The following is a 14,734-nucleotide window of genomic DNA, read 5'->3' on the forward strand; positions in this document are numbered from 1 at the left end:
ATTAATCATCTACTTTATTAAAATTACTTAAACGGAATAAAATTTATATCAAATTATTTATATATAAAAAATATTGTTAAATAAAACAACATAATTAAATTGATGTGTAGTAGTATAACAAGTTATTAATATAAAATCATAATCCTTTCTATAAAATTTTGTGCATTTTTTTTCTGTGAAATCTTTAAAATCTTGAGTATTTCTATAAATATTTTTAACTTAAAATCATATTATTTTATAAATTTTTGATTAATAAATAAGTAGTTTAAAACTTTGTTAAATTGATAAAAAAAAATTTTTTACTCCAATGTAATTTATAAAAAAATTAGTTATAACTTTGTATTCATTTTCATGTTAACAATATATTTTATAGAAAAAAATTAAATTATGTTAAAATATTCATTATTATGATAAAATATTCATTATTAGTTAACTTTAATAATTGTCTCATTCAAAAATAGCATTGATATTTAAAAAAAATTCTAGATATATCATTTCCATATTTAACTTTTTTTATAGAAAATAAATTTTTTATTTAATAATCGCTTCCGCACAATCAAATGATTTTTAAATCAAATGATTATCAAAGAAATTTAAATTTAACCCCACATCAAGTTATACCGTTTTGAAAACATTGCCAACAACATTTAATAATAACTATTTAATAAAATACTCTCTCCGTTTCTTTTTAGTTGTTACATTTAACTAATTCACACTGATTAAGAAAAATTGGTTAAATTAGTTGATTATTTATATTTTATAAAAAAATCCATTACTTTACAATATTACCTTTATTTAAAACTCCATTAATGGAGAATATAATTTAATACTTAGTTGATTTTGTTTTATTAAAAATTGTACATATTCGGTAAGTTTGGAAAAATTTATTTAATGATGCATAAAGTTTCCAATGTGACAAGTAAAAAAGAATAGAAAAGAGCTCCAAAACATGACAACTAAAAAGGAACGAGGGAGTAAATAAGTAACTTTAAAAGTATTTAATTATTGCAAGTTATTTGAAATTATCTTAAATATTGTTTTAATTATATTTGAGTATTTAACAAAAAAAAATTGTTAGAGTTTTTAGTATCGCAACTTACTTGAAATTATCTTAGATATTTTTTAATTATATATGATTTTTGTAAAAAAAGTTAAAAACTTGGTCAGCAAAAGGCTTCAACTTGAGACACTGGCATTGTTAGAATTTTAACCTCACTACTTTAACCAACCTAGCTATAAGTACTTATGTTATTGCTGTTTTACTAAAAGATATAAATAATACATATTATGTTGTTCACATTTAACCCACATTGACTATTTTATGAAGAATAATGTAGTAATTGTCAATAAAAAGAGAGACATGATCCCACAGACACAATTCCGTAGTAGTTACTGTGAAACTGAGATATAGCTTATTTTCACCTGTTAAATTAAAAGTAACCATCTTTTAATATAATTAGCAACCTATCTCTATATTATATAATAAATAAAAAACAAAATTTATAAACCCTTGGTTAAGAATGAGCCACGTCTTGGTTCTGTGATAGTTACCATGAAATCGAGTCCCGGATTATTTTTCATATTTAACATGTGTCTCATTATAAAAGAACCATTAATATTTTAATTTTTTTTTAAATTTATCATTTTATATTCAACTATATTATAATATAAAAATAAATTTCTCATTTTGTAAAATTTGTAAAATTTCTACAACTCTCGTTGTCCAATGATTCTATCTCTTTAATTAAATCAATGGTTCTCTAATAGATTTAAATTTAATCCCATTTCAACTACTACCGTTGTGAAAACATCATCAAAAACATTCTAAAATAAGTATTTAACAAAATAAATTAATAACTAGTTTTAATTTTTTTCAATTTATTTGAAATTATCTTAAATATTTTAAAATTAAAAAAAAACACTTATAACAACATCACTCTAATCTAAAGGGGCATGGGCCAATTAACCGGGCCCCCGAGCTTGACTCGGAACTGGCCAATCCAATAGTGATGAAACTGGTCCAAATCGCTCCAAAACCGGCAGGTAGGGCCAAAAGCCATTGGTCCATGGGCCTTCCCGAGCCGTTTTTTTTTTAAATATTTTTTTTGAAATATAACTAAAAAAATAATTTTAAAAAAAAAAGTAATAACTAACATAGAAAGTTTAAGATGACTATCACTCCTTATAATGATAGATGATCCCACGGAACCGGTTCCGTGATAGTTACTATAGAACAGAGATGTGGTTCGACCTCACTCGTTACCTCGATTTAATAACTTCTAAAATAAAAAGTATAGATCTTTTAAAATAATTACTTATCTATCCCTATATTATATAATAAAAAATAATAAAATATATAAAGTCATAGCTTAGAAAATGAACCACGTCTTGGTTTCGTGGTAGTTATCATATAACCAAGTCCATTGGATCAAAATTCAACATTTACATATTGATTATATCAAATAAACACCTACAATTCCTCTACAATACGGTCCGATTATGGGTTTTCAACCTGTTCTACAGTGTCAGCTGACTAGGGTTTGACCGCACTGGTTCTGGCAGGCCAGGCAAAATGACGGCCCATGCCCCATCTCTCTCTCTATATATATTTTTTATTTTTTTATTTTTTTATTTTTCGCGCATAAATCCAACAGTATTGAAACGGTTTTAGTCAATCACTTTGGTCTTACCTGTTGATGATGTTTGCCGATTGACGAACCTTGATGAGGAAAGTATCAATGGTGGCTTCAGCTTGGTAAGCAACTTCAGTTACCTCAATCACCCAGTTCTTGAAGTTTTTATCTGTCTTTCCTCTTGCATCTGCGTCCTTGAGAAAGCCTTTAATCCAACGGAGCTCGTTTTCCAACCAGCTCACCTTATCTCTCACACCACGCACCAATTGCACCTCGTGGGTAACCAGGTCTGAAAGCTTGGTTACCACCAGTGAAAGAACGGTTTCAGCCATCTTTCTCTCTCTGTCTTTCTCTCTCCCTCTCTTTGATTCACTGATTGCAAGAGATGAAGATGAGTATTTCTTTGTATTAATTTGAGGAGGAATACTTTTAATGAAGCCTTCTCATTGCAAGGCACAATATTTAAAAACAGGGAGGAGTAAAGGGATGGGGTAGAATATTTAAATGCGTGGAGGAATAAGCGAGTCTTTCTTCTCATGAATTTGAGAAGGAATAGAATTGATGAAGACTTCAATTGCAAGGCAAAACATTAAAAAGCAAGGGGAATAAAAGGGGTGCATTTTGATCATAGGTGTGCCACCATATGGCCAATTACCTTTATTATTATTAGGTAAAATATCTTATTTAATCACTTTAATATAGTTAATCTATCTCTTTGGTTCCTCTATTTTAATATTTAAAAAATATAAATTTTTATAAAAATCTCCTAAAGACAAATTATATTAAAGAGATGTTTACATTTTCCAAATATTAAAATTAAAAGATCTTTTATGGACAAATTATATTCAAAGGACCAAAGAGACAGCTTGACTATATCAGAGAGACTAAATCAGGTATTCTATCTAATAATAGACTCTGTAGTCCATGTAAAAACATTTAAAAAGTTCAAAAAAAAAAAAAATCTTAGGCATGTTTGAAATGGGGCAATCCTATGTTGAACTTCTTCCTTCTTTGAAAACACGTCTTAATACAACAGAAAAAATAAAAAAATAAAATTCAAGAGCATTAGAAATAAAAAAAGGTGCACCCGACTTGTTTGCTTTTAATAAATCCGCGGTTTCTCCACTATATTCGGGAAAAAAAAATATGCATTGATCAAGGGTGCTCTCATCTGTCCAATCAGCTCTATTATTATGAAGAAAGGACTCCGGAGCCCATCTTAACAGTGCTTATGCACCAACAAACTGACTGTATCTAGACATGATTCATCTTTTCTGATATAGGTGTAGGGCAACATTTGCCATTAAGCAGGATTAACCTCCCAATGAAAAATTAACAATCACCAAACAAGGTCACATGCTTGACCTTCACTTTTACAAAGAGTTTTCAATTTGTAAACCCACACGTGAATCTTAGCTAAATTAATGGCCACAGGTGCATCAGTTCACCATCAACTTTTCTCTAGATACATTAAAAAAAGTATTATTAGAGTGTCATCTAGAAACACTTTAAAAGCCAATATTTGAAGCCCCTCGCATATATATTATTGCTTCTCAAGACATTAAGAACAAATTGCCTACGCAGATAATTCGAGGAAAAAATGTATAAAACAATCCTTTCAGGTTTAGTTATACCTTATTTATCAATATTCAGGAATGTTTACTATACTCACAACATACATTTTGAGTCCTATTTCTGCTCCTTAATTAAGAGTTTAGTGTGTGCATAAAAATTAGAAGTTTCAATAACTATATGAACCCAATCATTAACAACGATAGTGATAAATCCTTGAATCCAATATCCAAGTCAAATATAAGTGGTTTGTCATGGCCAAGAGCCCACAAACTCAATTACATACACATGTCAGTGCATTCAAGTACTAACTCTGTTTTTTCAGACCTTGAACAATCTAACGGTAGCATTCTTCATGGTTGTGAAATCAAAGTGGTATGCACACTGAGATAACAACTAACTTGACTTGGATATTGGATTGTTGATGAAATTTCAAATAGAAATAAAAATAATAAAACAACAAGCCAGTAAACAGAAAATCAGAATAACTAACTTTTTTCAAATGAAGGCATCATACCACTTGGTGATGAAACTACAAGCCGGTAAACAGACAAAGCAAAATCATGATTTGAGCATGGCACGAAGCTGCAAAAGCCAGATGGCATAGTGGAAAACCATGGATTGAAACCCTGAATATCCTTTGCTTGCTGTAGGACTAATTAAGTAAAAAGTCACGCAGTTACACTGAGAAATTGTACTAGAGCCCCAAGATGTTGTGACACCTGATTTAGAAGACAATATATGGCATATGCAACCGACATCACGCTTCCACCACTAACGTTAACAATTCACAAAACTATAAAAACGAACTGAGAACTTAAAAATGAAAAACTGATCAATGATAAAACCATTATGAGCAGTTTGTTATATATGAAATCATTGTGCTTTTGGCAACCATTTTTTCAGCAAATGACAATTTCAATCAAATACAACATCATAGACCAAAAATATAACTTGATGAAAACAAAATCAATAGAGGTCAAGTCAGTCTAAATGAAAGTAAGCCAACCCAATTCTGCTCCAATTGGTAATTGCTTCCAGATTATTCCTCTCTTAATCACAATGGGAAGCTAACTGAATTAAACATGGGTGGCACTTGCAGCTACAACTAAAAAAATTCTGCTGCATCTGGTAGTTTTACTGGCATACTTTGCACAGAATATAGATAACTAATCTGAGAAGACTAAATTTCGGGGAAAGTATAAACTGTGAAGTTTACGCACTTAAATTATCATGAAATTATGGACATGATCAAAACATCCATTCAGAATTTGAGAGTTTGATGGAAAACAAAAAAATGAAACCAAATAAGATAACTGCTAATCTATATGCTTTGAAAGCATTTGAGAATCCATTCATATTAGTTTTATGACTATACATCACTCAGAGGTTAAGGACAAGATTCCCAAATCAAAAGTAATTTAAATAATAACAGGAAATAAAATTAGTAATATTATGCAATAGCAAGAAAGTTCAAGTGTGCAATTATTACCCGAATTCCTGCCTAAAGGATGGGAAATAGCATCAAATCTTATATTGAAATTTAACTATTCCAATAAATGTTATTCCAGAATATCTGGATAAAGGACATGCAATTTACCTTTAACTTATGGAATGACTTAAGATATACTAATATACTAGCCGAATAATAGATAACTTGCAGAAGAAAATGTAGGCAATCAAGACCCAATTGTAAGACCAAAAGAAGGGGAACATATTTTGGAAACTAAACCTTAGGGCTTACATTAATATATCTCAAACAAAAGAGTAAGAAAGTAATAAAATGTACCTCATTATCAACACTAACAGGCATATTTATAGCACAACGCATTGGAAGGCCTTTTTTTTTGAAGAAAAAGCACCAAAAAACCTGAAAGGTGACATCTGGACCACGTAGGACAATATCCTGCAACACACAGCATGAAAATTACAGGCATGTTAAGAGGATCATAATGCACAACAAATCTTATTTAATAAACATAAAATTCAGTAAAAGTTAAATATGTATATATATATAATCAGATTTGACCCTCATTCTCTTCAGATAATTTATAATCACAGAAAATGAGATTGTTCCCTCGACTTTTCACTTCCTAAAAATTTAGTTAGCAAAAATGAGAGCATATTATATGAAATTGGGATAAGCAAAAACTCACCATATTCTGGATATTTACAATCTAACAAATCTAGGAACAATTAGGAAGGGAAAATTTGATTTGCACTCTACAGTTAAAATTAGGAACTTTTTGGTTTGCCTTGATTGGAATCACTAAGACATATCAAGAATACTGTATTTTTATTTGATGTTTGATATCAAATTGCTGATCTGATGACCAACAAATCAGCATAGATTGTATTGTCTATAGTTTAATTTAATATTGCTATACTTCATAGCATATCAAAAGATTAATCATTTTAGCATCAGTGAGTGGACCATGCTTCCCTCAAGAATAGATATCATAACCAGATTCCCAGTAAACAAAATAAAACAAGTCCTAGACAAATATAACATAAAAGCATCAGACTCCGATTCCTTAAAACAAATTGAGGCCGCATATTTTGCTGTCAAAAACAGTAGATTCATATATATGTATATATACATTTGTGGTTACAGACTTGTGTGACATCTATGGGCATCAGTCAGAGGAGTTTTAAGACCTTAAAAAAAATCATGCCAGCTTCAGAGAATGAGACTTTCACATAAAGATCAGAATCTCATCTAATGTCTGATGCATGATTTGAATTTTCTTAAGTACTCACCAAATAGAAAACTAATTTGTAATTGACGTCAACTAAAAGAATCCACTAGTTGACATTTGATGAAAATGCTCCTGTACCAAAAGTCAACAGGTGAAGTTCAAACAAATATGTTTGGCCTCCACCATCTACATAGTGAATCCACATGGTTCTCAAGATATGTTTTCAAAGATAAGAGTTCCACCACATTCAGTTCGCAAGGTAATTAGGGAATGAATTGTTTTGGCCATCCATGAAATTCACACTCAGATTATTCCCACAACCAATGCTATAGCAAGAAAACTAACCTGCCAAGTGGCCAATGATGACCTTTCAGCTCTACATTTAACTAAATGGTAGCCTTCAGCAACTAAGGTGATGTTTTCTGAGGGAGCATTTGAAAGAATATAGAAAAAGCCAAAGTGTTGCAATAGAAAATATTGCACACCAGGCACATATTTTCGAACTGGCATTAAGCCATTTTTATAGTTTGCTGCATCCATTACATAAACCTGAAAAATGCAAAAAGATAATGTTAATCAAGAAGGTGTGAATTGAGCTTTTCTTTGATTAATCACTATAAAACTTTAAGAATGAAATGAAATAGGAAAGAGACCTTCCTCCGATGAGGCCCTCGAATTAGAGTTAATAGTGACAAACTTGCCATCTTTTGAGCTTTGTGATATCAACACAGCAACTCAAATCATTTTCAGTAAATAGCAAATCATATGCAAAATCTGCTCTCAGTTTTCTGCAAAAAACTCTGCAAAACAACTCAGGAGGGATGCACATAGCCTTGGTAAAAAAAAGTGACAAACCAAATAATATTGAAGCAAAAAGAAGAACCTAGTAGGGTGTTGATATACATCACAAAGTGTGTAGAACATATAATCACTATCACTAGCCCATGCTAAGAGCCTCCTCAACTTCTGATTCTAAAATCATGGATCCAGTTCTAAGGTCTTTAAGTCAAAGCACAAACAGCTCTCTACCTCTTGCATCCGATGTATATGCAAGGAAATTGTGATCTGGAGGAATTCAGCAAGTGCCTAAATTAACATAGCCAACATGTGTGCCAGGAATGCCAGTGAGATACTCTCTTTGAAGAATACACACTGACAAATAAAACAGACAAGAAAAGAAAATAATATTTTGCAACACACCAAATTACTTCAGAAAGAGACATGGACATGCTAAAAAAACAACAAACCATGAGTTATTCAACATATTAGAATCCCATTGCCGATCATCATTCACAGTCTCTGCATATAAATAAAATAATCCCAAAAATATATTAACATAACTTGCTTATGAACCAAGAATGCCAATGAGACGCTCTCTCTCAGAAGAATACACACAGACGCACCAAATTACTACAGAATGAGACACAGGCATGTTATAAAAACAACAAAACATGATTTATTTAACGTATCAGAATAGCATTGCCCATCATCATCCCCAAACTCTGCATATAAATATAATAATCTCTAAATTATATGAAGAAACTGGTTCTCACAAGGACAAAATATTGCAGTTACCATTACAAAGATATCCATCTTAAGTTGAAAACATATGTGATCAATGGTACTTCCCCTCATCAACTTTTAATAAAATTTCATTTCTTTACATCCTCCAGAAAATAAGCAAATTGATATTGAACTTACAAAAAGCAATTGCACAAAGAACGCTCCATAAGGGGCAGCAAAGCAAAATTGAAGGCTAGACATGTTAAATCAAGGCCAGAACAAATGTATCAAAGAATTACATGGCAACAACATTATGATAATAGAAAGTGCTTTCCATACTTTAAATTCATCTAAAAAGATCAACGACAGAAGAGAAGTTATAGTCGAAAATATTGCTGTTGCATGAGGTCATGTCAGAGGTAAGAACACACATCCATCCATTCATCCATCCATCCATCAACAAATGCAAAATCAATATAGGTTACTCTCAAATCTCAAAAGGAAAACTAACAAATTATTCAGAATACCACTAGCACCCATAAACGTACAAAGTCAGACTGTTCTAGTTACACACACAAACAGAAAAACATACAGACATACATATATCAACAAATGCAAAATCAAGGTAGGTTGCTCTCCAATCTCAAAAAGAAAACTAACAAATTATTTAGAATACCACTAGCACCCATAACCATACAAAGTCGGACCATTCTAGTTAAAAGACCTCACTGTATGATAGCACCATTCAAGAAAATTTTACAAGTTGATATTTAAACCAAATAAGATTTCCAGCAGCAAGAGGATGTTTACTTTTTCTATGGAGAGAGGACACATTTCAAAGAGCTATTACTCGGCAAACCATGTGCCTTTCTGTACGATGATCCATCTCAGCATTAAGGATGCCAAAGAAGCAGCCAATGCCTAAGCTTGGCCATATCTGTGATACATAAGACAGAGAAGAGAAAAATTGTATAGCTAACACATGAATAAGCTGAATATTCTTGGAAAATGAAACTCTATATTGCAAATCAGAGGTATATATAACATTACATCATCAGATTCTAATTTATAGACTTAACCTTAACAAATTTATCATAAAAAAGCTCAACTACTTAACTAATCATGAGAGTCTTACAAGAGCAATATGCTCCTTTATTGACAACTCATAACCATCTTCCAAAATGATAGGAACTGAATTTTGACCAACAGACCAAGTAAGACACTGACAAAACAACAAAAAAACCAAGTAAGATGCACTAATTTGTAACAATCTGAACTTTCTTTGAAGAATTTTCAAAAATGTAAAAACATTCTAAGTGTACCGAGTTACCTCATGCATAGACTAACACAATAATAATGGATGTATGCAACTAAATGAAATACTTCAAGCAGTCATTTTATCACGATACAAGTGTAACTAATCAATGAAGAATAAAAAATTTCAAATTTGCTTGCATCACTATCAGACACTAGTGCTATCAAACTTCCTACAACTAAAATCGCATAAGATTGTAATTTTCCAAATTTACACGCCCACGACATGAATCAAACTAATTCAACTCAACTGTTAACAAGTACTCAGTCTAACATATCCTGTCAAATTTCAAACCAGAATGAAATCCATGCAATCCATGCAGTCCATACCGCGAAATAAAACCCATCTTCTATCCAATATTCATACAAAGAAAATAAACGAGAAAGAGAAGAGAGGAAACCGTTTGTCCCAGCATTCTGGCGGGGTTGAGACCTTTGGAGGCATGTAGTTCTTCATCTCTGAAGTTCTTGGGTGACTAAGAGTTCGCGTGCTGAAGATAGCAGAGGAGATCAAGGTCGGAAGTGTTGGACATCCAGCGGAAGAGGTCATCCCAGGAAAAGCCATGGACGGAGATGGTGGAATAGATCTTCTTGGGGACCGAAGGTTTGAGAGGAGACGAGAGGAATGGAGACCATGATTGGCGCTTGCACGAAGAGAAAGAAGGAGGAGGAGGAGGAGAAGAAGAAGGGAGAAGGGAGGAGGAGGAGTCTCGTCTCGCGAAGGGGAAAGATAAAAGAGAGGGTTTTCGCAGTGCGGAGGAGCTCAACATCGGAGAAGAGAAGTGAGGGTTTACTTGCAAAAGTTTAGGACGAACAATGGCTTTTGAATTTTTAGATTTCATACTTCATAGAATTAAATTACCAATAAATCCCTGAATTCTTTCTGAGTGTAAAAACAAAATCCCAGTTATAATAAATATAACTGGGATTTTGTATACTTCATAGTACTTCATACTTGCTCGGTTTAGTTTCATTGTTAAGAGTTTGAGCCGGCGAGTTATAAAATATAGTTTTCAATTAGTTATATATATATAATTGTTTGAATTGTCATTGATTATTTATTAATCAGTTTTATATATATTTATATAATATATATTTATTGTTGATTGCCACTGATTATAATGGTTTTGCATTTTAGTTTTTTTCATTGAATAAAAATGTGCATTTGATATTTTAATTGTAATGTGTTTTTATAATAATATTTGGTTATTTTCACAAATTAATGTTATTGTTAATTTTTTTTTATAGTTTATTTATTATTTGATGAAATACCTATTTTGGTGGGTTTGGGAAGACTGTGGCTAAACGTCATCAAATTCGAGCGAGTTCTAACAATAGTTAAGGCTCGTATTATTGAGTTGAGTTGTGCTTGCGCTTGTTTGAATTTTAGTAATTATAAACTTAACCTGCCCTGAACCAAGCCCCGCCCAGACCATGGACAGGTCTAAGGGGTAGTACAAGAAAGTGAATAAAATAACAACTACACAAAATGGGGTACCCTACATTGAGATCCTTGAGATAAGAAGCTAGCAAATAGCTTGAAGACTCTTAATCCAAGTGATGACATCCATGTGGGGCCAATTAACCATGAATTAACTAGAGTGAGAAGGGGTAACAATTATTTTATTATTCCTCGACTATAGATAACTAGAAAAGAAACATATGATCAATTTTTATAATATTCATGATTAAAGAAAAGAGACCATTGATTGAAAATATAACTATTCCTTTCCAACTAAATATTGCAAAAAATCACCCCTATTATCAAGCTCCACACTTCTTTTTGTCTTGGCTTAAGATTAGTATCTAGAAGATCTATGGCTCCGCTATAATATCCCAACATTTTTAGGGACCACTTGTGAACTTCCTAGGACCTTTTCGTAAGATTTTTAGGAGAGACACTAGACGAGAATTTTACCAAAAATGAGAAGAAAAGATAAATTGGGTTAAACTAGAACAAGGAAAAAGTTGTAAATAATAATTGAATGTTTGAAATAGAACAAAGAGTAAAAAATAAGAAGTTATGAGAAGAGGAGTAGAATAAGTGGAAGGAGAGGAGAAAACGGAGAGAAGGAGAAGAGATTTTGGAAGCTTTGTTAAACATAATGGTTAGTTTTAGTGGATAAACCACTAGTTCATTGCAAAAACACATGGAGACCGAACATTAAACACAAGTGAAGCTTGAGTATTGTTTTATAGTTTTAAAAATGACTGTATGCATTTATGGTTGAGAAAAAGAAGCTTGTTCCTAAATTTGATTGTGTGTGTATATATATGTGTGTGAATAATTGAGAACAAAAGCTTGAGCTTGTTGATAACTTGAGGTTAATGATGGTGGTGATGAATGAGTCCTTTTTGCATGGGAATCAAGGATTTGTATAGATAAGGAACCTAGCCAAATCTAGACTAGGGGAGTTGATAGTGATTAATTTTTTGAACAATTGATTTTTCAAATGCATATTTAATTAGTATTTTATCGATAATTATATTACCAGTTATATTCAATATAAATTAAATCACTTTCTCCATCTTAATTTCCAAAGCTTAATATATTATTAGCAAATAGATTGTTATTGCTAATGTATCGTGATCTTATTAACTCTGTTTTATCAACTATCCTAGTCTACTAGATGTCAGTCTTCAAATTACCAGCTTGGGTCATCCATGAGATTGATAAGATCATGAGGGATTTTTTGTGGAAAAGACCAGATCTTGGACCAAAGGGAATCATATTGGTTGCTTGGAAAAAAAATTTGCCGTCCCCGTTTAATGGGCGGCTGGGGAATTCTAGATCTTAAGGAATTCAACAAAGCTTTACTTGGAAATTGGTGGTGGAAGATCACTACTATACCAAATTCCTGTTGGTCCAAGATAATCTACGCAAACTACTCTTCTAGTGAGTCATCTGGATTCTTATTTCAACAACCACCAAGAAAAAAATCCTTCTTCTAGGTAGGGATTAATACCGTTCTTCCTCCTTTTCGTTCATGTATCAAATACCAGGAGGGATCTTATTCTTGGCCTTTTAAAAAAAATGGTATCTTCACAGTTAAATCTTTCTACAATTTCTTAATTGATGGTGGTCTTCGCAGCTAGCTTTATTCTCACTTCTGGAAACTCAAATCACCAAGTAAAATAACTTTATTCTATTGGCTGGTCAAGGAAAACAAAATTCTCACCCTTGATAATCTATTCAAAAAAGACTGCAACCCTAACGCCACCGACACTTGCGTTCTATGTTACAATAACTCGGAAATAGTGGAACACTTTTTCCTGGAGTGTAATTTCTCGGAGCGTATCTGGTCCTTTTTCAGACAAATTCTTGATATTGGATCTTCTCCACCCTCTGTTTCCAATATCTGGTCCAATTGTATACCCTCTTTAACTTCTCCTAGGAACCTATAGGATCTTTGTTCTAGAGTCATCATCTGGAATATTTGGCTAGAACGAAACAATCACATCTTTAATCTTAATTGTTCACCTATCTCTTCAATATTGTACAAGTCTGCTAATATGCTGCTTTCTTGACTTTCAACAGATTTCGAGTCTCATCAGCATGATACTACAGAGGTCTCACTGAGGATTAAACTCTCCCTTAACTTCCTGAGCACCAGAAATTCTGATCTTATTGGCGATTAGGCGCACATTACTGATACAGAGTAGTCCTACTCTACTTGCTGCTGGGCAGGCCTGTGTCTCCAGACTGTAGCCTTCGCCGACCCAGCCTATCTCCTTTACTCTTGTTTCTTTTTTGCTTTTGTACTATTTCTTTCTCTGTTTTCCCCATCTCTGGTGAGGATTTAGAATGTTGTTATCTTTAGACCCGCTTGTTGTTTCTTCTCCGTTGTACCTCTCTGTATTTTTTTTTTTTAATAAATTAGTGATTTATCCACTTTTTTCAAAAAAAAAAATATCGTGATGGTAATATTATGAGAAAATATTATTCAATCAATCAAAGGGGTTATTGGGGTATCTAGGTGAATATATACCTACTCAAGATACAACTAGTTATGCTACGGCTTGATGTATGAGTGTTTAGGTGTTTTAAACTGCATTTTATATTACATTTGGGAGAGGAGAACTTGCAAAATTGTAGTATTTATTTAAATCTCATACCTATATTTTTTTGGAAGTATGGTACTGGGTGTCCTACTGGTTGAGAGCAAACATGCTCATGTGACTCAATTATCAATTATTATTTAGCAGTTATTAGTTATTAAGGTATGAATGGTGTTGTTTGGATTAAGTATACAAGACAGCTTATTGTTTTGAATTATTCTTGAAATGCTTGCCATGCTAATTGCAGATTTTACTAGTTTTCATATCTGTCTTTATGGCTATTATTGAGCACACCATACTCATATAGTTATTCGGTATATGCATGCTCGTATTCCCAAGTTTGTTCTATTGGGTTATTTCACTCATGACCACAAATGTTTGTAATTTATATTACTGTGGCTACAAATTTTTTTTTGTAACATAAAAGCCACTTAACTTTTCTCCGGTTGCACGTATAGCCATAATACCCTATTTTAAGGCAGTTTCAGACGACATGGCACTGACATGGCACCGGAAACCGTCTTAAAACATGCAATTATAGCCACACGTGTAACCGGAGAACAGTTAATTGGCTTTTGTGTTAAAAAAAAAGTTTTTTGACCATAACATTATAAAGTGCAAATATTTATTGCCATGAGTGAAATGAACCCTTCTATTTACTATTAATATTATTTATATTATTAAATTAAATGACCACTATTAACAAACTTAATTTTTACTCAAATGTAAGGACGATAGCCCTCTTGTTCACATGTATGATTATAATAAAGTTGAGAGTAGTTGGCTTTGAGTACCTATCATGTTGATATATATATAAATATATATTGCATTTATGTTCTTATAGGTGGGGAATTGTGGTTCACCCATTGTATGTATATATTTCCAATGTGTGTGCACGCATGGGCAAGAGAAGGAGAGGGTCGTGTATATGTTTTTATTCGCTTAATATACTAC

At 32.2% G+C, this 14,734-nt stretch overlaps 2 protein-coding genes across 3 annotated transcripts; both read right to left on the reverse strand.

The window, feature by feature from the left end:
- Window positions 1-2,369: 2,369 nt before the first annotated feature.
- On the reverse strand, window positions 2,370-2,986 carry LOC120255222 (putative disease resistance protein At1g58400). The gene is made up of 2 exons (XM_039263101.1): window positions 2,691-2,986; window positions 2,370-2,599 (listed from the first exon to the last, which is right to left on the reverse strand). Exons 1-2 carry the CDS (start codon window positions 2,963-2,965, stop codon window positions 2,518-2,520), a joined length of 357 nt encoding a protein of 118 aa, XP_039119035.1. The 5' UTR covers window positions 2,966-2,986; the 3' UTR covers window positions 2,370-2,517.
- A 1,344-nt stretch (window positions 2,987-4,330) lies between these two features.
- Window positions 4,331-10,522, reverse strand: LOC120255221. Of its 2 annotated transcripts, XM_039263100.1 has the most exons (7): window positions 10,123-10,522; window positions 9,218-9,344; window positions 7,788-7,969; window positions 7,558-7,692; window positions 7,250-7,453; window positions 5,995-6,111; window positions 4,331-4,927 (listed from the first exon to the last, which is right to left on the reverse strand). In XM_039263100.1, exons 4-7 carry the CDS (start codon window positions 7,606-7,608, stop codon window positions 4,877-4,879), a joined length of 423 nt encoding a protein of 140 aa, XP_039119034.1. In that variant the 5' UTR covers window positions 7,609-7,692; window positions 7,788-7,969; window positions 9,218-9,344; window positions 10,123-10,522; the 3' UTR covers window positions 4,331-4,876. The 2 variants fall into 2 exon arrangements, 1 of the variants encoding a protein (XP_039119034.1); XR_005534928.1 differs by lacking the exon at window positions 7,788-7,969 and having other exon boundaries at window positions 4,331-6,111.
- Between the last annotated feature and the right edge of the window lie 4,212 nt (window positions 10,523-14,734).

The sequence above is a fragment of the Dioscorea cayenensis genome, unplaced genomic scaffold (assembly GCF_009730915.1).
Source record: "Dioscorea cayenensis subsp. rotundata cultivar TDr96_F1 unplaced genomic scaffold, TDr96_F1_v2_PseudoChromosome.rev07_lg8_w22 25.fasta BLBR01000893.1, whole genome shotgun sequence".
NCBI classification, from domain to species: domain Eukaryota; kingdom Viridiplantae; phylum Streptophyta; class Magnoliopsida; order Dioscoreales; family Dioscoreaceae; genus Dioscorea; species Dioscorea cayenensis.

Bases quoted from the DNA above. Each gene is read 5' to 3' on its own strand.
- LOC120255221 (XM_039263100.1), bottom strand. From the start codon at position 7,608: ATGGCAAGTTTGTCACTATTAACTCTAATTCGAGGGCCTCATCGGAGG. The intron at 7,454-7,557 runs GTCTCTTTCCTA...TGCATTTTTCAG, and splicing joins GAGGGCCTCATCGGAGGAAG to GTTTATGTAATGGATGCAGC. The intron at 6,112-7,249 runs GTTAGTTTTCTT...TGTGTGTTGCAG, and splicing joins CATCATTGGCCACTTGGCAG to GATATTGTCCTACGTGGTCC.
- LOC120255222 (XM_039263101.1), bottom strand. From the start codon at position 2,965: ATGGCTGAAACCGTTCTTTCACTGGTGGTAACCAAGCTTTCAGACCTG. The intron at 2,600-2,690 runs GTAAGACCAAAG...AAATATATATAG, and splicing joins TCGGCAAACATCATCAACAG to AGAGAGAGATGGGGCATGGG.